Raw genomic sequence first — 23266 nt, forward strand, 5'->3', positions numbered from 1 at the left:
TTAAGTTTATGTCACAATCAGTATGCCAATATATTGTGTTCCTCAATAGAAATTTGTTATAGTTTCCTGTAGGAGATGGCATTAGGTTTGTTTCTTACAGATTGATGATCTCTTCAAAACAGTAAAAGCCAGGAGCTTAAACATACTGATCATCAAACTTTCTTCAGGGTTACATATTTTTTGGATATTTGAAATCTGGATTATAGTGATCTTTATATTTAAGTGATGTTTATATTTTTGTTCTTAAGACTTTCTTCTGTCTTGTCTTAACTGTGAAACTTCCATAGAACTTCTCTTTTCTATCTGTAAATATTGAACGTGTAGTTTTTAATCTGTGAAGGTGTTTCATAGCATAAAGGAGAAAAACTGAGGCTAAACCGCAAACTTTATAATGAAATACACAGTCCACATGACTGTTGCTTCTACATATGTTGAAATCATGCTCCTTTCCTTTACATTTTGACTTTTTTAATGATTAATTTTTAGTTATATAAGGAATGCATACATACTTTTATAATAATGAGAACAGTAGGGATCCCTGGGTGGCGCAGCGGTTTGGCGCCTGCCTTTGGCCCAGGGCGCAATCCTGGAGACCCAGGATCGAGTCCCACGTCGGGCTCCCGGTGCATGGAGCCTGCTTCTCCCTCTGCCTGTGTCTCTGCCTCTCTCTCTCTCTCTCTGTGTGACTATCATAAATAATAAATAAAAATTAAAAAAAAATAATAATGAGAACAGTAATAGCTCTGAGAAGTTTGAGATATATCTATATTTTTAAATACTGTACTTATCCACTTGCATGCATATTTATGCATAGAAAACACCTTACTGATTTTTATGTGTAATTTTTACAGAAATTAAATTATACTCTTGTTTTGCGACTTGTTTATTTATTTATTTTTAAAAAATATTTTATTTATTTATTCATGAGAGACACAGAGAGGCAGAAACACAGGCAGAGGGATAAGCAGGCTCCGTGCAAGGAGCCTGACGTGGGACTCGATCCTGGGTCTCCAGAATCATACTCTGGGCTGAAGGCGGCGCTAAACCGCTGAGCCACCTGGGCTGCCCAACAACTTGTTTATTTTTTATTCAACAGGTGATTTTGAGATCTACCATTTAGATGTGGCTACATGTTCTTTAAACAGTCATCCTATAAACACATCTGTTAGGACAGTGTTTTATCTCTTATGTAAAGTAATATGAGGGGTGCCTGGCTGGCTCAGCCAGTGGAGCATGGAACTCTTGATCTCAGGGTTATAAGTTCAAGCCCCACATCGGACGTGGAGGGAGCCTACTTAAAAGATGAGGTGCTCTCGGGTGGCTCAGTTGGTTCAGAATCTGATTCTTGGTTTCTGCTCAGGTTGTGATCTCACAGTTGTTAGATCAAGTGGGGAGTCTGCTCGAAGAGTCTGTCTGCCCCTGCCCCTATCCCTGTCTGCTCATGCCTTCTTTCTCTGAAATAAATAAATAAATAAATAAATAAATAAATAAATAAATAAATAAATAAATAAGAAGTGAGATAAAGGATTGAAAATTAGAGGGAGAAAACCTAATCCTTTCCATGGATGATCAGGATTAGGTTTGATAGTCTTCTCTGTCCACCACGGTTGCAGTGCCTCCTATGGTTGAAAGTAGCTTTCTGTATGGAGCAAAATTGTGCTGGATTTTTTTTTTTCTTTTAAAAGCTTTATTGAAACGTGATTCACACACCACACACACTTCGTCACTTATACAATTCAGTGGCTGGGTGTATTTACAAAGTTGTGCAACCATGATCATGATCAATTTTAGAACATTTTATCACCTCAAAGAGAAACGTTTATGCCTCAGATGTCACCCTCACAACCCCCATCCCCCTCAGTCAACCACCAGTCCACTTTTTTGTCTCTATAGATTTGCATATTCTGAACATTTCATGTAAATGGAATCATACAATATGTGGCCCTTTGTAAGTGGCTTCTTTGATTTAGCATCTTGTTTTCAGGGTTCATTCATGTTATAGCATGTATCAGCACTTTATTTCTTTCCATTGCCAAAGAATACTTCACTGTATGGGTATGCCATATTTTTATTCATTCTTCAGTTTGATGGACATTTGGGTTTTTTCCCCCATTTTTTGGCTATTATGAATAATGGTGCTGTGAATATTCATGTGTGTATTTCTGGGTGCACATATGTTTTCATTTCTCTTGGCCGTATTCCTGGGCATAGAATTGCTGGATCTTCTGGTTAAGAGATACCCTGTTAAGGGCTGGAGCTAATGTAAGACTCCAGGATCTTGTTTTTAGTCATTAGTTTAACCAAATTAGAAGCTGCCAGACTTTTCTAGTGTGGCTGCACCATTTTATATCCCTACCAGCAGTACATGATGGATAAACTGTCTTCATATCCATGCTGACACGTTTTTATCTGTTTTTCTTTCTTTTTGTTATATGCATCAGATCCTGAATGAATTAATGTAGACTTTTATGAGGAGGTTTCCAGGAGAGAGGATAGTTAAAGGATTTCTTGTTTTTCTTATTGTTGGGCTTGCTTGTTGTCTGGAAATGGGTTTTATTAAATTACATCGTTAGGATTTGGCATGACTAAAATATTACAAAAATCATTACTATTAATTAAGGATTTTCTTGACAGTGTACTGTAATATTTTTGTTTTCTTACTAAAACACAATTATCATTCATTGAAAATCACTTTTTTTTTTTTTTTTTTTTGGTTGAAGGGTGTTGTTTTGACCTGGTATATTCATTTTAAGTTTCAGTTAATCTAAAACAAAAAAAAAATAAGTTTCAGTTAATCTGATTTTTTGTTTGGGAGGAGGTTGGGCTTTTTAGAAAAATACAATTAATTTTTAAAAAGATTTTATTCATTTATTCATGACAGACACAGACAGACAGGCAGAGGCACAGGCAGAGGGAGAAGCAGGCTCCCTGCAGGGAGCCTGATGTGGGACTAGATCCTGGAACTCCAGGATTGCCCCCTGGGCGGAAGGCAGGCGCTAAACCGCTGAGTCACCCAGGCGTCCCTGGGCTTTTTTTTTTTTTTTAATTATTTATTATTATTATTATTTTTGAGGTTTGGCTTTTTAATTTTTTAATCCACAATATAGTTAACATACAGTGTGATATTAAATTCAGGTGTACAAAATAGTGATTCAGTAGTTCTGTATATTACTCCATGCTCATCGTAAGTGTACTCTTAAGGCTTTTTTTTTTTTAAGGTTTATTTATTTATTTATTCATGAGAAACACAGAGAGAGAGGGTGGGGGGCAGAGACACAGGCAGAGGGAGAAGCAGGCTTCATGCAAGGAGCCTGATGTGGGACTCGATCCCGGGTCTCCAGGATCACACCCTGGGCTGCAGGCGGCGCTAAACCGCTGCGCCACCGGGGCTGCCAGGCTTTTTTTTTAAGATGTGTAATTGACATACAACACTATATTAGTTTCAGATACATAATAGAATTACCCTACTCTGGTCAAAATCAAATGGAAGGAAAAAAATGAAGTAAAAAATAAACTTCATTATATCTATGCCACCCAAAGTATGTTTGCTACTGTTATTATTAGAGTTAAACCAATTGATTGAATTGAATATTTTTCCTGGCTTTCTAGATTAGATAGCTTCACCTGGAATCGAGATTGATTATCATAGAAAAGAGCTACCTCAGTTACATTGGCTTACAGTTATAAAAATTGTATTGAAATACATTAAAATGGTGCTGCCATTTTTTAAATACATCAAATTGATTTTGTTCTTTAAAAATAATTTTTCTTGAGAACGTTGCTGAAGATGGTTCTGTAAGTTAAGAGTATAGCGGTCCCTGCTAAATTGGGAACATTCCGGAAGTAGTGGGATTCTGCCAGTTGCTGAGTATGTTTATTCTGAGTATGCATTCTGCAGCTGGGGAAATAACCACATCAGTGTTCATGTCCCACTGTTAGGTGGACCTGGGCTAAAATTCGACTGATCCCCTGACATCCCTAAGCCCCTCTTTTGACTGGTGGATCACAGTGATGTTTTGGGTCTTCTGGAATTAGTGTCTGTTCAGAGCCAGTGTCTAGTAATCCTCAAAAAATCTTTGATTATTTCATTTTACCCCATGCAGAATCACCTTGGTAGACAGTGGTAGTCCTTTTGGGGAAAGCTTGTGGAGAGAAAAATTAACAGTGTAAATTTTTCGTGGCATAGTGGGATCCTTCCTCAAGAAGACTGCTTCATTCACTGATTCTGGGTCTATAAAGTGACTCAAATCTTGGGATTGACTAAGGGGCCCTGGCTCTGTGCTTGTTTGTTTCTTTTTCTAAAAAATTTATTTATCTATCTATCTATCTATCTATCTATCTATCTATCTATTTATTTATTTATTTATTTAAGAGAGGAGTGCACAAGCAGGTGGAGGGCAGAGGGAGAGGGAAAAGTAGGCTCCCCACTGAGCAGGGAGCCTGATGCAGGGTTAGGTCCCAGGACCTTGGGATCATGACCTGAGTCAAAGGCAGATGTTTAACTGACTGAGCCAACCAGGCACCCCCCACTGCCTGTGTTTTTAATGATTGAAATTAAGCTTTTGTTCCCTTGACCTAGACTCTTCTGCTTATACAGATCAGGTAAGAATTTAATAGATTTCCCTTGGGGCACCTGGGTAGCTCAGTTGATTAAGCTCCCCACTCTTGATTTCAACTTAGGTTATGATCTCAGAGTTGTGAGCCTGAGCCCTGTGTCAAGCTCTGCCTGGACATGGAGCCTACTTAAGATTCTCTCTCCCTTTCCTGCTGCCCCTCCCCCCTGCTTGCACATACATGCTCTCTCAAATAAATTCATTCATTCATTCTTAAAAGAAAAAAGAATTTATTAGATTTCCAATCTATTTCACTTTTAGTAAACACTGATCAACTAGCCAGTGCCCAGCATCTCTGGGAATCAGACTGTTCTAAATGCTGACTTAACTCTGCTAGGGTATGAAAGGGTGGTGCTACCAATGTTTAAAAAAAAGTATGAAAAAAAAAAAGTATGGAGACCCTTAGTTTTTATTTTAGCTTTTTATTTTTTTCCAAGTTTTTATTTAAATTCAAGTTAGTTATAGTGTAGTATTGGTTTCAGGAGTAGAATTTAGCATTCATCCCTTAAATGTAACACCTAGTGCTTATTGCGGCAAGTGCTCTCCTTAATGCCCATCATCCACGTAGCCCATCCCTCCACCCACCCACCATCCTCCAGTAATCCTCAGCTTGTTCTCTGTGGTTATGAGTCTCATATGGTTTGCCTCCCTCTCTATTTTTATCTTATTTTATTTTCTTTCCCTTTCCCTGTGTTCATCTGTTATGTTTCTTAAATTCGACACGAGTGAAATCATGGTATTTGTCTTTCTTTGACTGACTTATTTCATTTAGCATAATATACTCTAGTTCCACCCACGTTGTTGCAAATGGCAAGATTTCATTCTTTTTGCTGGCTGAATAGTATTCCTCTATGTATACGTGTCTGTGTATGTGCGCACAGATCACATTTTAATCCATCAGTTGATGGACACTTGGGCTCTTTTCATAGTTTGGCTGTTGTTGATAATCCTGCTATAAACACTGGGGTGCAGGGGCACCTGGGTGGCTCAGCTATCGAGCATCTGCCTTTGGCTCAGGGTGTTCATTCCAGGTCCTGGGATTGAGCCCCACGTCGGGCTCCATGCAGGGAGTCAGTCTGCTTCTCCCTCTGCCTGTATCTGCTTCTCTCTCTGTCTCTCTCATGAATGAATAAATTTTTAAAAAAATCTTTAAAAAATTGGGGTGCGTGTTCTCAAATCTGTATTTCTGTATCCTTTGGGTTAATACCTAGGAGTGCAACTGCTAGATTGTAGGGTAGTTCTATTTCTAACTTTTTGAGGAACCTCTATACTGTTTTCCAGAGAGGCTATACCAGTTTGCATTCCCACCAACAGTGCAAGAGGGTCCCCCTTGGGAGGCACTTAGTTTTAATTTCCATTGGGTATAACCTTTAATGGAGTATCTTAACTACTTCAGGTAGTTTGACCCTGTCATCAGCTATGTTCCTCTGTACTTAATCAAGTTTAACTTTTGTCTGTTCTCAATTCTTAAATTCCTTTTAAGATGCCAATTTAGTCTACTAGAGCGAAAAAGATTAACCTTTGGCCCCTATTTCTACAAGTTTTTCTTAGTTTATATGGGCTTTATTCATGTGCTAAAGTCTGGTTGTCAACATTTGTATTTTAACCTCAATTTTCATAGGTTTATAACTTATACACAAAGTTTTCTTTCTTTTCTTTTTTTTTTAAGATTTTATTTATTTATTCATGAGAGACACAGAGAGAGAGGCAGAGGGAGAAGCAGGCTCCATGCAAGGAGCCGTACGTGGGACTCGATCCCGGGACCCTGGGATCACACCCTGGGCTGAAGGCAGGCGCTAAACTGCTTAGCCACCCAAGGATCCCTACACAAAGTTTTCTTTGGCTTGTGACTAAAGTACTCTTTTAAAGCTCCCTCCCCCCAAAGTACATTTTTAAGTATATTAGAAAATTTTTTATTTGGTTTTAGAAATCATACTTTTTAAAACAAGAAAATTGGCTTTTCAATTTTTTAAACCGTCCATTGACTTGTCTGTTTTTTTTTTTTTTAAAGATTTTATTTATTTATTCATAGACCCAGAGAGAGAGGCAGAGACACAGGGAGAGGGAGAAGCAGGCTCCATGCAGGGAGCCCGATGTGGGACTCGATCCCGGGGTCTCCAGGATCACACCCCAGGCTGCAGGCGGCACCAAACCGCTGCACCACCAGGGCTGCCCGACTTGTCTGTTTTTTACTTATGAAGAGATGATTAAACAAAGACAGGGTAGGGATCCCTGGGTGGCTCAGCAATTTAGTGCCTGCCCTCAGCCCAGTGCGTGATCCTGGAGTCCCAGGATCGAGTTCCGCATTAGGCTACCTGCATGGAGCCTGCTTCTCCCTCTGCCTGTGTCTCTGCCTTTCCCTCTCTTTCTGTGTCTCTCATGAATAAATAAATAAAATCTTAAAAAAAAAAAAAGACAGGGTAAATAGTTTAAATGTTGGCATGGAAAATGGGGCTTTTGCTAAGGAGTCTTATTATCATACATTGTTAAAAATTTTTTTCTAGCTTCTATTTGAACCTGAGATGACTCTTTGAAGGGACAGTTTCCCCTCCCCAGTGACTTGGATATTAGTAAGTGTTCTAAATAGCTATTGTATATCAAATAACAAGTGACAGACTATTTTCCTTAAAAATATATGAAAAATATGATATAATTGTTAAACTTGGGTGGATGAAGATGTTCTTAATATACAAGAGTGTGAATTTATTACAGTTTAAGGTTTCAGAAAAAAAAAACAAACAAAATAATAAAAGTAGAAGAAGAAATAAATATACTGCAAAACAGACGACTAAGAATCCAGAGTTGGAAAATTGGGAAACACGGATGCCTGGGTGGCTCAGCAGTTGAGCATCTGCCTTCAGCTCAAGATGTGATCCCAGAGTTCCAGGATGGAGTCCCACATCGGGCTCCTGCATAGAGCCTGCTTCTCCTTCCTCTGCCTGTGTCTCTGCCTCTCTCTGTGTGTCTTTCATGAATAAATAAATCTTAAAAAAAAAAAAAAGGAAAATTGGGAAACAGCAGGAAAAATTGAGGGATAAATTGGGATAACAAAAGAACTGAGGACTTACAAAGTGAAAAAACTGGAAATGGATGCATTATATCCTATTAATATGAAAGTCTCAGTGAAATAGATGATTTCACTGGAAGTAGGAATTCATGTTGACAATATGTAAAAATCAAGATAGATTCCTATAACCAAGTAAAGATCAAGATTATAAAATTATCTTTTCCTCTCCTATTCCTTGAAGTAGAGCAAAAATCCAGTCCCTAGTTACATGGTTTCTCCTAATCTTTTAAAGAATAGGGAGTTTTCATATTAAATAATAACATAGAAATAATAAATTCCAATAGCAAAATCTGACAAATATGAGGAATTAAAAATATAGCCTACTTTCATTTGTGAATATATAGATGTCTATTTATTTTTTCTTCTAAAGATTTTATTTATTCATTCATGAGAATACACAGAGAGGCAGAGACAGGCAGAGGGAGAAGCAGGCTCCATGCCGGGAGCCCGACGTGGGATTCTATCCTGGGACTCCAGGATTGCGCCCTGGGCCCAAGGCAGGCGCTAAACCGCTGAGCCACCCAGGGATCCCCTGTTACCTTAAAAATTGATTAATATAGGGATCCCTGGGTGGCTCAGTGGTTTAACGCCTGCCTTGGGCCCAGGGCGTGATCCTGGGTCCTGGGATCGAGTCCCACATCGGGCTCTGTGCATAGAGTCTGCTTTTCCCTCTGCCTGTGTCTCTCCCTCTCTCTCTGGGTCTCTCATGACTAAATAAATAAGATCTTTTATTTTTTTTAATTTTTTTTAAAGATTTTATTTATTCATGAAGGACACAGAGGAGAGAGACAGAGGCAGAGACATAGGCAGAGGAAGAAGCAGGCTCCATGCAGGGAGCCTGTTGTGGCACTTGATCCCGGGTCTCCAGGATCATGCCCTGGGCTGAAGGCAGGTGTTAAAGAACTGAGCCACCCAGGGATTCCCAAATAAGATCTTTTTAAAAATTGATTAATATATCTAGTGTCAGTATAGCTCAAAGGCTAGTAGCACATATTTTGAAGCCACACTGCTTAGGTCTGTATCCTGGCTCTGCTTACCAGCTGTGTGACCTTGGGGAGTTTAGTTTACTAAGTTTTCTTACGATTTCTTCATCTATAAATGAGAGTAATTACAGCAGCTGTCTTAAGCTGTGCATAGTGTGCTAGGGCTGCCATAACAGACTGGGTGGTTTAAAGAACAGAAATGTATTTTTTCACTGTTCAGAGGCTGTTAAGTCCAAGATCAAGGTGTTAGCCGGGTTGGAGTTTTTTCTGAGGCTTTCTCTCCTTGGCTTACAGATGGCCACCTTCTCACTGTGTCCTCATATGATGTTTCCTCAGTATGTGTGCATGTCTGGTGTCTGTGTCCTCATTTCCTTTTCATAAGGACATCAGTCATACTGGATTAGGGCCCACTTTAACAATCCCATTTTAACTTAATTTCTTCTTCTATTTATTATTATTTTTTTAAGATTTTATTTCTTTATTCATGACAGACACAGGCAGAGGGAGAAGCAGGTTCCATGCAGGGAGCCTGATGTGGGACTCGATCCCAGAACTCCAGGATCACGCCCTGAGCTAAAGGCAGGCGCTTGGGATCCCTGGGTGGCGCAGCGGTTTGGCGCCTGCCTTTGGCCCAGGGCGTGATTCTGGAGACCCCGGATCGAATCCCATGTCAGGCTCCCGGTGCATGGAGCCTGCTTCTCCCTCTGCCTATGTCTCTGCCTCTTTCTCTCTCTCTGTGTGACTATCATAAAATAAAAATAAAATTTAAAAAAAAAAAAAAAAAAAAAAAATAAAGGCAGGCGCTTAACTGCTGAGCCACCCTGGAGTCCCTAATTTCTTCTTTTAAAGGCCCTATCTCCAAATACATTCTGATGTCTTGGGGGTTAGGTCTTCAACATAAATTTGAGGAGGACACAGTTGAGCCCATAGCAGGTTGTTACCAGGATTAAATATTATAGAATGCCTTGCCTCTGTAGCAATTCTTACCTAAGTATCGTTTATCATTATTGATTAACTATAGCAAGTAAATGATACATAAAAACTTAAAAATTTTTATTTCAAAATAATTACAGATTTAAAGGGAATTGCAAAAGATTTGCATGGAGGTTTCACGTAGTTTCCCTCCCTAATGTAACCATTTTGCATAGTTATAGTACTAAAACTAGGAAATCAACACTGATAAAATCCACACAACTCATTCAGATGTCACAGTATACATGCACCATTTATGTGTGTGAATGTACACATCTGTTTACTTTTATTATTTGTGTAGCTTCTTTTTTTATGAGTTATTTATTTTAGAGAGTGGGGGGCAGGGCAGAGGGAACAAATCTTCAAGTAGACCCCCCTTAAGTGTGGACCCTGATGCAGGGCTTGTTCTCACTCATGCAGTACTCCATCTCACGACCCTGAGATCACAACCTGAGCTGAAATCAAGAGTTGCCTGCTTAACCAACTAAGCCACCCATGTGCCCATGTATAGCTTCTTATAACCACAATCAAGATGCAGAACTGCTCCATCACCACAAGGCTCTCTTGCTACTCCTTTTTAGCTATCCCTACCTCCTCTTCTTTGAAATCCTAACCCTTGACAACCACTAATCAATCTGTTTACATCCTTGTAAATTTATTATTTTGAGAAGTACATATATATGTTTTTTATATACACACAAATGGAATCATTTAGTATATATTCTTTGGAGATTGGCTTTTTTTACTTGGCATTGCTTCCTTGAAGTCCATCCAAGTTGTTGCATGTGTAAATAGTTCATTCCTTTTGATTGCTGAGTAGTAGTCCTTGGTGTGGATATACCACAGTTTGTTTAACCATTTACCCATTAAAGGGCTGGTTTCTTTCCAGTTTTTGGCTGTTATGGGTGTTGATTTTGTAAGTTCTTCATAGAGTTTGGATACTGACCCTTTATCTGATACATAATTTGCAAATATCTTCTCCCCTTCTGCCCATTTCTTAGCTGATTGTTTTTTGGGTGTTGATTTTGATAAAGTTCGTAGTAGATTTTGAGGTTTTGGCTATTTAAAAAATTTTTATTCATGAGAGAAACACAGAGGCAGAGACATAGGCAGAGGGAGAAGCAGGCTTCTCACGGGGAGCCCTATATGGAATTTGATCCCCAAACTCCAAGATCATGCCCTGAGCCAAAGGCAGATGCTGAACCACTGAGCCACCCAGACATCCCGAGGTTTTGGCTATTATGAATAAAATAATTATGAACATTTGTGTACAGGTTTGTATGTGAACATTATTTCTCAGGAACAAATGTCCAGTAGTATACAGTTCTTGGGATATGATATGTGTTACGTACAATTTTAGTTTTTAAAGAAACTGCCAAACAATTTTCTAAATTGGCTCTACCTTTTTACATTCTCACCAGCAATGTATGAGTGATTCAGTTTTTCTATATACTTGGCCAGCATTTAAATTTGTCACTGTATTTTATTTTAGTATTCTGATAGGTGTATAAGGACATTTTGTTGCAGTTTGAATTTGTACTTCCCTAATGGCTAATGATGTTGAACATCTTTGTCATGCTTATTAGCCCATCTTTGTATCTTTGTCAGTGAAATAGCTGTTCATGTCTTTTGCCAGTTTTCTATTGGATTAAAAATTACTGTTTTAAGTGTTTTATATAGTCTAATTTTAAGCCCTTTGCCAGATATATGTGGTTAGGAAATATTTTAGTCTGTGATTTGTCTCTTTGTCCTACAAGGTCTTTTGCTGAGTAAAAGTTTTAAATGTTGAGGAGGTTCCATTTATTAATTTTTCCTTTTATAGATCAAGCTTTTGGTGTCAAGTCTAAGACCTCTTCTCCTAGTCCTATGTTGTGAAGATTTTCTCCCCCATTTTTCCCCCTAAACGTTTTATGGTTTTGTTTTACATTTAAGTCCTTTTTTTTTTTTTTAAGATTTTATTTATTTATTTGAGAGAGACAGAGCACGAGCCAGGGGAGAGGGAGAGGGAGAAGCCTATTCCCTGCTGATAGGGAACCAGAAGCATGGCTGGATCCCAGGACCCTGAGATTATAACCTGAGCTGAAGGCAGACACTTAACGGACTGAGCCACTCAGGAGCCTCTACATTTATTTAAGTTCTTGATCTCATTTTTTTTAAAGATTTTATTTATTTATTCATGAGAGACAGAGACAGAGGCAGAGGGAGAAGCAGGCTCCATGCAGGAAGCCTAATGCAGGACTCGATCCTGGACTCCGGGGAGCCATAGGCAGACACTCAGCCACTGAGCCACCAGGTGTCCCTTGATCTCGGTTGAGTTAGTTCTTTAAATAAGTTATGAGGTTTAAGTTGAGGTTCATTTTTGTGTGTGTGTATGTCTAATTGCTCCAGCACCAATTTGTTGAAAAGTCTATCAAATTGTTTTTGTGCTTTTGTCAAAAACTAGTTGGGCATATTTGTGTTGGTCTGTTTTTATCAGTTGTGATAATTAAATATGCTAATATAAAATGCTCAGCCCATGCAAGTGCTACATAAGTGTTGGCTATTATTATTATTACAATGGCAAATAAGTAATAGCTTTTTAAAAAGTATTTGGATGAACTCAGTAGCCATCTCAACTTTCTAATTTAAAAAACAATACAGTTTTTAAAAAATATTTATTTGAGAGAAAGAACATGCGTGCATGTGTTCATGAGCTGGGGGAGGGGCAAAGAGAGAGAGAAATCTCATGCAGGCCCCTGTGCTCAATCCCATGACCTCGAGATCATGAACCAAGTGAGCTGAAACCAAGAGTCACTTAACCAACTGAGCCACGCAGGTACCCCAGTACAGTTTTTTTTTTAATTTTTTTTATTTATTTATGATAGTCACACAGAAAGAGAGAGAGAGAGAGAGGCAGAGACATAGGCAGAGGGAGAAGCAGGCTCCATGCAGGGAGCCTGATGTGGGACTTGATCCTGAGACTGGGATCACACTCTGAGCCGAAGGCAGACCCTCAACCACTGAGCCACCCAGGTGTCCCCCAGTACAGTTTTTTTTTTTTTAAAGATAGATTTATTTATTTATTTATTTATTTATTTATTTATTTATTTATTCATTCATTCATTCATTCATTCATTCATTCATTCATGATAGACATGGTGGGGGCAGAGACACAGGCAGAGGGAGAAGCAGGCTCCATGCTGGGAGCCCAACGTGGGACTCCAGGATCGTGCCCTGGGCCAAAGGCAAGCGCCAAACCAGGGGATTTCCCCCCCCCCCCCCCCAGTACAGTTTTTAAAAACAGTTTTTAGTTGTGGTAAAATACATATAAAATTTACTGTTTTACATTCTAATAAGTGCACAAAAGTTCAGTTTTGCCACATCCTTGCCAGCACTCATGACTTTCCTTTTTTTTTTTGGATAATAGCCATCCTAATAGGTACAAGATGGTATGGTATTTAAGTGTAGGTTTGTTTCTGTTTTTTTAAGATTTGTTTATTCATGAGAGACAGAGAGAGAGAGAGAGAGAGAGAGAGAGAGAGAGAGAGGCAGAGACATCGGCAGAGAGAGAAGCAGGCTCCATGCAGGGAGCCTCATGTGGGACTCGATCCCAGATCCCGGCATCATGCCCTGAGCAGAAGGCAGATGATGCTCAACCTCTGAGCCACTCAGGTATCCCTCATTGTAGTTTGGATTTGTTTTCCCTAATGATTAGTGATGTTGAGTCTCTTTGTGTGCTTATTGGCCTTTTTGTGTATCTTTGGGCAAATGTTTGTTCAGGTCCTTTGCCCTTCTTAAAAAATTTCTAAGTAAACTCTATCCCCAACGTGGGGCTGAACTCACAATCCTGAGATTTAAGAGTCACAAGCTCTACCAACTGAGCTAGCCCCTATCCAGTTGTTTTTTTAAGATTGATTGATTGATTGATTGATTTGAGAGAGAGAGAGAGAGAGAGAGAGAGAGGCAGAGACACAGGAGGAGGGAGAAGCAGGCTCCATGCCGCGAGCCTGACGTGGGACTCGATCCTGGGACTCCAGGATCACGCCCTGGGCCAAAGGCAGGCGCTAAACCACTGAGCCACCCAAGGATACCCCCTATCCAGTTTTTAATTAGGTTGTTTGTTGTGTTCTTTTTGATTTGTAGGAAGGAATTCTTTGTATATTCTGGATATTAACCCCTTATCATAGGGTATATGATTTTGCAAATATTTTCTCCCATTACAAATATGATTACTCTGTTGATCATGTTCTTTGATGCACAGAGATTTTTAATTTTGATGTAGTCCGGTATATCTATTTTTTTGTTGTTGATGCCTGTACTTCTGGGGTTCTCAATTTTGAGTTCATTTCTGTATGTGGAGTAAGGTAAGAGTCCAACTTCATTTTCTTGAATGTGGATATACAGTTTTCCCAATACCCACTTGCTGAGAAGACTGCCCTTTCATCATTGGATGGTCTTGAAAATTATCTTATATCGAGTCATTATGCAGTACACCTTAAACTTATGCATAGTTGTGTATCAATTATATCTCCGTAAAACTGAAAAAAAATCAAAAGAAAACATTGGAAAAAAACATATGAAAGGGTTTATTTCTGGGCTTTCAATTTTATTCCATTTTTCTCTATGTCTGTCTTTATGCCAGTGTCATCTAACTTTGATTATTATAGCTTTGTAGTAAATTTTGAAATTAGGAAGTGGAAGGCCTCCAACTTTGTTCTTTTACAAGATTGTTTTGGGCTGTTTGAGGTCTTAATACAACTTTTAATGGTAAAGCACTAGAGGAGTTACCTTGAAAAATAAAACCATATTCTTTATGCTTATTATTTCAGTCAGTAAAATGTGAAACATATGAGATATATATTGTGGAAAGGAAGATATAAACTTATTTACAAATGCTGTGGTTTTATATCTAAACAACTAAATCAAAAGGAAGAAACTAATAGATGATTAGAAAGAATAATCAGTAAAGTGGGATCTCATTTCGGTTCTGATTTGTATTTCCCCCTTACCTAATGATGTTGAACTTATTTTCATGTGCTTATTGACCATTTATATATAGTTTTTGGAGAAATGTCTGTTCAGATCTTTTGCCATTTTTAAATTGTTTTTGCTCAGAAGTCAGCTGTTAATGTTACTGTGATTCCCTTGTAAGTGATGTGTTATATTTCTGCTTTCAAGATTTTCTCCTGTCTTTGCCTTTGAGCATTTTTCCTATGATGCGTCTCTTTGTGAATCTCTTTGTGTTTATCCTTCTAAGAATTCATTAAGCTTCCTGGATGAGTATGTTATTGCTTTTCAATAAATTTGAGAAATTTTCAGCCATTATTTCTTTGAGTATTTTTTTTCTGCTCCTTTCCTGCTCTCCTCTCTCTCTCTGGTACTCCAGTTATTTGCATGGTAATGTACTTAACACTTTCCCACATTTCTCTGAAGCTGTTTGTGTTTGTTCTTCTATTTTCTCTTCTGTTCTCAGCTTGCATAATTTCTATTGATCTATCTTCAGATTTGCTAATTATTTCTTTTGACACTTCATTTCTGCCCTTGAGCCTCTGCATTTTTTTTTTTAAGACTTATTTGTTTGAGAGAGCAAGCGAGCGCACTCATGCCCAGCTACAAGTGGGAAGGGCAGAGGGAAAGGGAGAAAGAATCCCAAGTAGACTCAGTACTGAGCGAAGAGTCCTATTTGGGGCTTGATGTCAGGATCCTGAGATCACAACCTGAGCCAAAAACCAAGAGTCAGATGCCCAGATGACTGAGTGCATTTTTTATTTCAGTTACCACAGTTTTCAACTCCAGAATTCCCTTTTTAAAAATATATATAATTTCTGTGTTTCTGTTGGTACTCTCTATTTGATACAACATTGTCATTCATACCTTTCTTTACTACTTTAATTATGGTTTCCTTTGTCTCTGTGAACATTTATAATGGCTATTTTGAACTTTTCTGTTAAATTTAACATCTCACTCTCATAGTGCCTATGGTCACTCTCATAGGCAGTTTCTATTGCCTGCTTGCTTTGTTTCCTCCCTGTTATATGGGTCATACTTTTCTATTTCTTTGTATGCCTCATGATTTTTTGTTGGAAACCAGTCGTTTTAGTTGATATGCCAACTCTGGGTACTGATTTTTCATCCCGGTATTGGGACTTGTTATTGCTATTTGCTTGTTTTTTTTTGTTTAGTGACTGAATTATTTTCTCTTTCTTGCTATTCTTCCAGCATCAAGCCTCTGGGGGTAGCTTTAGGGAGTCACAGCTTTAAGTTGGTTTGGGATGACTGGTACTTGTAGGGCTTTCTTTCCCTGACCAATGCAGCTGTTAAACTCCACTAATTGTCCAGATTGCTCTTTTGTTTTCAACAATACCCTGAGACTTAAATTCCTCCACAAACTAATCAGATCAAATTGGGGCTCCCTGGAACGGAGAGTTTCTGAGGTCAATGTCTGCTATTTGTTCTTAACCCAGGAGTACTTCTCCCCTGTGTCTTACTCTTGGGTTCTCTTCTGCAAACTAGCTGGCTTACAGTCTAAGTTGTGTGTGTTTATTACCTCCACAGATCTTCCAGTTGCCTTTTACCACGACTTCCACCATTCTTGAGAATACCCTTCAGAGTTAAGCTTGTCTGTGGTATTTTGGGAATGAAGTCAAGTCTTTTGGGAAGAGATTTGTTAGCATGTGTTCCTGCCTTTCTCCTGAGGCAAAATATCTGAGTCAGGGTTCTAGAGCTGGAGACAGGGACAATGGCAATCTTTTCTGAGTGACATCCTTGTTCTGGGAGCTGAGTGCTGGGGCTGGGCAATGGGAGTAGGGTGGGAGTGAGGTGCATGCAGCAACTTGCTTCTCTTGGTGTGGAACTCCCACCATTTCATGAACTGGGCAGAAGGGCTTTTGGGGCCTCACTGTTTTCAGTGTGCCATGCCTGAGGTGTTAGCCTCTGTTCCACAAGTGGGGGTTGTAAATGGGGAGCCCTTGCTTTTGATGTACTTGCCTAGGATTTAGTATCAGCAGCATGGGCTGGCGATAGTCCTGCCTTGCAGGAAGAAGGCTCTTGGACTTAGCTGGGGGAAGAGGTTGACCACAGCAGGAACTGGAACCTTGCTGAGATGGGAGAGGGTAGGAGTGAGAGTGATCCTGGTTCCAAAACCACAGACTTTGACCTTTCAGTCTGAATTTTCATAGATTTTTATTGAATAGTTTTCTTATTTACTGTTTGCACTCAGAGACCATTTCTAGAGGTTTTGAATGGTTGTTTTTTAAAATAATTTTCACCAATTTCACTGGGGAGTGGGCCAGCAGAGCTCCTCGTACTGTGAGGCTAGGAATCAGTCTCTTGTAACTTTGTTTTGTTGAGTTAGTGGTCATCCCTCCTTAAAGCTTGACTCAGAAAAGGATTTCCTTCCTTATGGTCCCTGACCACTCCTCCTAACATACTCCTTAACATATCAACTTTCAGATGATGCTTGTATGATACGGAAGGCCAAGAGAATTGATTTCCCCTGCTTATTTTCCTTAAAACATGAATTCAATACATGTGGAGGTACTCTAGAAGGGAAAATTTGCACATGACTACAAGTTGGTCAAGGAAAAGAAAATAATAGTAGCTAGAGATTTTTTTTTTAATATTTTATTCTTTTATTCTAAAGTAATCTTTACACCCAACAAGGGGCTCTAGCTTACAACCCTAAGATCAAGAGTCACTCAGTCAAGTGACTGAGCCTAGAGAATTTTAACATGAGGGCACCTTAGTATACTTGATTTTTTTCAAGTTGGCTTGTAGGTGTTATAGTTAATTCTTGATTTCTTTGACCTGACTTACACATCAAAATCAGCAGGCTTCGTCCTCAGTTTTGCTGTCATCTTAAATTAGTTTCTTTTGATTCCTTTTTTATTTTATTTTTTTTCCTTTCCAGGGGCCACTCAACAGTGAGTCTTCCAACCAGAGCTTGTGCAGCGTGGGGTCCTTGAGTGATAAAGAAGTAGAGGTAAGAGGCCATGTTCATTGTGAGACTTTACATGTTTCCATACTTTCAGTCTGGGTTGAAAGATAGCACTGCATAACTACAGGACACTGATTCACTTGTCTGTGCCTTATATCTCCTTATAAGTTTGATATTTTGTACATACTCTCAAATTTTCATAATGTGAAAAATTTAACAAAATGCTAATTGTAATGTATATGGTGTTTAACAGACTCCTGAGAAAAAACAGAATGACCAGCGAAACCGGAAAAGAAAAGCTGAACCATATGAAACTAGCCAAGGTAGTAATAATTTCACACCAATAAAAATACTAAATTCTTATGTACTTAGAATTTTCCAACTCACGCTAAATAATTAGTTCAGATACAGGGATTCCTAACAAAGGAGATTTTTTGTGCCTTAAGGGAATAGCAGGCTGTTTATTATAAACTTGCCATTTGATATACACCTGACAAAAGTGTCATTTCTCTGGGGACTTTTTGTTTTCCCTGTTGTAAGTTAACGATCTTCTCACAGGTTTTTCTTCAGATTAAGCACGTATTATACAGAAAAGAAGTTACATTGGCGTTTTAACCATGTCTTGCATTAGCTCAGTGATTTGTTAGTAAAGGATAACCAGAAATAGTTTTATTTACATGGCTTTCTACCTCCTCTTCTTCTGTGGCAATTATCTAGTTGAACATTGGCACCCAGTGGGATCATTCTGTAAATGTGAGGATTATGATGCTAAATATCCATATGTAACGAAGGAGGGAATAAATGGTTTGTTTCGTCCACCTACCCCTCTGAGGAATGGAAGTCTTAGTCTTTTTAACATTTTTCTTTTCTTTTTTTATCTACAAATCATTTTTTACTTTTGAGGGGAAAATTTTCACAAAGTGACATGGCCACACAGTTTTTTGTGGTGTAGAATAAACTCTTTAGTTCTGATGAGTTTGTTTTGAATTCTTCTCCTAATTGAGGGCATGGACTATAAATTAATTTTATTTTGATTCACAGTTATGGCATACGTTTTGTTAGTATGTTATAAAAGAAAGATTAGCAAATCTTAAAGGAGAGCAAGCTCAGAAAAAATCTTCTTTTCACTGTTTTATTAAGTCTTTTTATTAGATGAGAAAACTCTGTTCTTATGAAACAGGTAATTTGGCTTTTATTTGTTAAAAGTAAAGCCAACATTTGAATTGATAACGTATGCAGTTATTGAATTCATAGTACATTTAGTGAATGATGGTTTACATATGTTATTGGAAAAACTATACTTACTTTGGTTTCATTTTCAGGGAAAGGCACTCCTAGGGGACATAAAATTAGTGATTACTTTGAGGTAAGTTAAATTTTTGGAAAAAAAAATCTATAGTGATTTTTTAAAGAACTAAATCCTTGCGTTCATTTAAAGCTTTAGAAAGCAATATTTTGCCTTTACTGTGCTCTCCTCCCCTTCTTCACTATCTTCATCAATCTGATGGTGCCCCATCTCTCTCCATTAAGAGGAAACTGCTGCTGACTTCCTAAATTTAAATTTGTTTATGATGTGTCTTGTCTGTGATGATATAAAAATTCACAAATGAGGTGATTTTTCTCTTGGCCAGACTAGGTTTTGGGTCTTACAAAGATTGAAATGGAGTGACTTGGACTCTTCTTTTGTCCTCTTCCCTTTAGTTCAGTGGGACATGTAGCGAGCTTGTTGCCCCATCGTTAGTGGTTCCTAAAGAAGACACTAACATCCACTATATCACTGTATTCTGCTTTCGGGTATTTTGAGACAAGAAGGGAAAACATTCTTCTCTGATGTCCTTTCAAAACCATGTGTACCTTCAGCTTTCTAGCCATGTTTTCTTTATATCTTGGTACATTTCTGCTGGAGCTCCTTCTTAAAATCTGATTGAAAACAAATTTTGACTTACATGGCATTTTTTCTTTAGCATAAAATGTATTGACTTATTAAAGGGGCCATATAATTAAGACCTGTTTGTGTGTTAATCTTTTACTCTCCTTATCTGAAGCATAGTACTGTTTTGAATTATTCATATCCATTTTTCCCTGTTGGCCAGTTTGCTGGGGGAAGCGGGCCAGGAACCAGCCCTGGCAGAAGTGTTCCACCAGTTGCACGATCCTCACCGCAACATTCCTTATCCAATCCCTTACCGGTAAGCATTCACCTGGAGAAATTTGACACCTGTTGTAGGAGACAAGAAGCCCAGGAACACTCAAGCAGTTTCTCTTCCATTAATTACCCAAGGGGAATGAGACATTAAGAAGAAACATTCATAGTATTACCTGTGAATCGCTTTAGATTCAAGTCTGTATCCGTAAATTTATGTTTTACAAGAGCTAACCCTATTTTGCAGTATAAGTTGCCTCTATGCTTACAGCTCGGTGTCCTGTCAAGGAAATAATTGCCAGTTCAAATATTAGGTTTTTATCCTTGCCAAGCTCATATATTCCTGTAACTGAATTCTGTTTTTTAAAAAAAATTTGGTCAGCTCCTGGCATTTGATTTATTTTCAAGGCTTTCTCAGTGATGTGGTAGAGAAGCTAATGTTACACAAATTTGAGATAAGTTTGTTTCCTTTCTTCCTTTTTTTTTCTTTTATGATTTTAAAAAATAATCTCTACACTCAGTGTGGGGCTTGAACTCAGAACCCTGAGATCAAGAGTTGTAGGCTCTACCGGCTGAGCCTGGCAGGCAGCCCTGTTCCCTTCCTTTAAGTGAGAATTGAAGGTCTTAAAAAAACTTTTTAGCCAAGTTAGTGGTTCTCAACTGGGGGGTAATTTTACTTCTTAGGGGACATGAAGCAATGTTGGAGTAATTTTTTATCACAACTAGAGGATGGGAGGAGGGAGCTCTGGGCATCTAGTAGGCAGAGGCCAGAGATGCTGGCAAACATCTTATACAACAGGCCCCACAATAAAGAGTTACCTGCTCCAGGTGTCACTGGTGCCAAGATGGCAACTCCCTGAGCTAGCTAACTAATACGGGGTTTTGTGTTAATTTACTTGAGTGCCTTTGGAAAATTTGTTGATACAAGATCTTTGTACTCAAGAGTGTGTTCTGGCCGCTGATGTCTCAGGTATTGTTTTGGGGTCTTGGAGAAAAGGGGTCTTCCTGAGATCAGTTTCTGTGCTAGGTCTCTTTTTAGGAATTTCGTTTAACTGTGCTGCTTCAGCAGAGTTGGGTAATAGTGCTCTTTTTCCTAAGTGATTTAGTTGGCTGCGTTAGAATATTCAGAATGCACTTCTTTCCCTTTTCCGTGTCATAAAGTCATGCGTTCATTAGAGTGACTACAATTATTAAAGCACTGAGGAAAATATATTCAACTTGAAAATTTGGCTATCATTTTGTCATCCTTGTCAATCTTTAAAAATGTTAGAAATAGGGATCCCTGGGTGGCGCAGTGGTTTAGCGCCTGCCTTTGGCCCAGGGCGCGATCCTGGCGACCCGGGATCGAGTCCCACGTCGGACTCCCGATGCATGGAGCCTGTTTCTCCCTCTGCCTGTGTCTCTGCCTCTCTCTCTCTCTCTCTCTCTCTCTCTCTCTCTCTCTGTGACTATCATAAATAAAAAAAAATAAAAAAAAAATTTTAAAAATGTTAGAAATATTTGATATGTAGAACTGTTTGGTTAGATTTGAGGTTTTTAAGGTAATTGTCTAAGAGGCTTATGTACCTATTTTTTTAAACTATTTATTTATTAAAATGAAACAATTTTTTAAAAGTGATCTCTACACCCAATGTGGAGCTCAGACTTACAGCCCTGAAGATCAAAAGTCACATGTTCTACTGACTGAGCCAGCCAGGCACCCCTATTTTTCTTAGCTTTTCAACCAATTAAAGTGTTTTAAGTATTCCAACACAAGAAAGAAATATTACTAGCCCCCCTCTCAACCCATTTATGCTCCCTGCCAGTTATTAGCCCCCTCCCTGCCACTGGGGATGTGCACTATCCTGACTTCTAACAGCATAGATGTTGTTTTTTGTTTTTCTGTTTTTGTACTTTGTATGAAAAGAATCATATGATATATAATCTTATGTCTGGCTTCTTTTATTCAACAGTTCTTCTATGAGATGCATCCATATTGTTGTATGTTGTTGTAGATCATTCACTGTCATTGTTGTGTGGTATAAGTTTAATATTTTTATTTAATAACATATATTTTAACTTTTAACCATATGGTTAATCTGTTGTCCATCTTCTTCCACTAGAATGTTAATCCCATGAGAGCAGGGACTTTGCTTTGTTGTTTATTGCTGTTTCCATCTCTCAGTACTTCTTACATAAAGGTATAATTTTTTTTTCTCTTTCCTCAACTTGACATGAAGAGGTAGTATCTTGTTCAGTTTTCAATCTCTAATACCCCAAATAGTACTTGGCACACACAGTAGATGCTCAAAACTGTGGAAAGGAAGAATCGATAGATAAAAGAATTACTTTAGCTTTTCTCCCCCTAAGTGACTCTTTTGTATTTTTTATTGAAAACAAAAAAGAACCTAAAACATGAGCCTTTTAATGCAAAAGTTTGGTAAACTACACCCCACACCTGGCAAGCTGAGAATGAGTTTTAGATTTTTAAAGAATTGTAAAGACAAAGAATGTATCACAGACATGATATGTGGCCTTTTAAGAAGCCTGAAATTTTTGTCTGGCCCTTCACAAAAAAATCTTTCCGGGAAATCATTTTAAAGTTAGCTCCATGTAATCATTACTTAGGTCAAAAAGTAAAATATTTCCAGCACCCTGGAAACCTGCATGGTCTTCTCTGATTACAACTCTCTCCCTCTACCCTGGAATCAACCGCTGTCCTAATTTTTGTGATTATAATTTGCTATTCCTTACCAGTTGACTATGTATGCATCCCTAAACAAAATAGTTTCATTTTGTTATTAAATCAATTTTGTTAATTGTGGCATTTAATCACAGTGGTTAAATTTTCTGTATTCTGATTTTGGGCTGTTTGTTCTAGCAGTTACTAAGAGAGATGTATTCATATCTCTCATGGTTGTGAGAGTTTTTATATTTTTGTTTTGTGTATTAAGTGACTCTCTTCATCTTTTTGATACATTGTGTTCTAAATGCATTATTTCAGATATTCCATATATCCAAATCATTGTATGATATAGATATTTCCCTTTTTATCCTATTAGCTTTTCATTATTATGTTTTCAGTATACCTGAAAAATATCTAACTGAATTTTTTTTAAATTTTTTTTATTTATTTATGATAGCCACAGAGAGAGAGAGAGAGAGGCAGAGATACAGGCAGAGGGAGAAGCAGGCCCCATGCACTGGGAGCCCGACGTGTGGGATTCGATCCCGGGTCTCCAGGATCGCGCCCTGGGCCAAAGGCAGGCGCTAAACCGCTGCGCCACCCAGGGATCCCCTCTAACTGAATTTTTTATTCAGTCTAAAGTAGTTTTTTAACTTTAGCATTTATTTTATTTGCATTTAATTTAATTATCATTATATTGGGTTTAAATATACCATCTTTTGATGTGTTTTATACTTATCCTGCATGTTCTCTGTACCTTTTTCTTTCATTTCTTGCTTTTATTTGGGTTGGGTTTTTTTGTGGGGGGTAATAATTTCATATTCTCATCCTCTACTAGTAGCTAGGTCCTAGTCTGTGTTTCTCTTAGAAATTACCACATGTATCTTCAGTTTACTTAAGTTTGATGT

General features: G+C 38.3%; 1 protein-coding gene across 2 annotated transcripts in view; it reads left to right on the top strand.

The window, feature by feature from the left end:
• TLK2 (tousled like kinase 2) overlaps positions 1 to 23266 on the top strand; it is a 120999-nt gene that overhangs the window by 29724 nt on the left and 68009 nt on the right. The window contains exons 3-6 of one of the 2 annotated variants that reach the window (XM_055337354.1): positions 17524 to 17595; positions 17804 to 17873; positions 18873 to 18916; positions 19644 to 19739. In XM_055337354.1, the coding sequence (XP_055193329.1) occupies positions 17524 to 17595; positions 17804 to 17873; positions 18873 to 18916; positions 19644 to 19739 (282 nt within the window). The remainder of the gene's footprint in view (positions 1 to 17523; positions 17596 to 17803; positions 17874 to 18872; positions 18917 to 19643; positions 19740 to 23266) is intronic. The other variant, XM_055337358.1, reaches the window with a different exon arrangement.

The sequence above is a fragment of the Nyctereutes procyonoides genome, unplaced genomic scaffold, assembly GCF_905146905.1.
Source record: "Nyctereutes procyonoides isolate TBG_1078 unplaced genomic scaffold, NYPRO_anot_genome, whole genome shotgun sequence".
Lineage (NCBI taxonomy): Eukaryota > Metazoa > Chordata > Mammalia > Carnivora > Canidae > Nyctereutes > Nyctereutes procyonoides.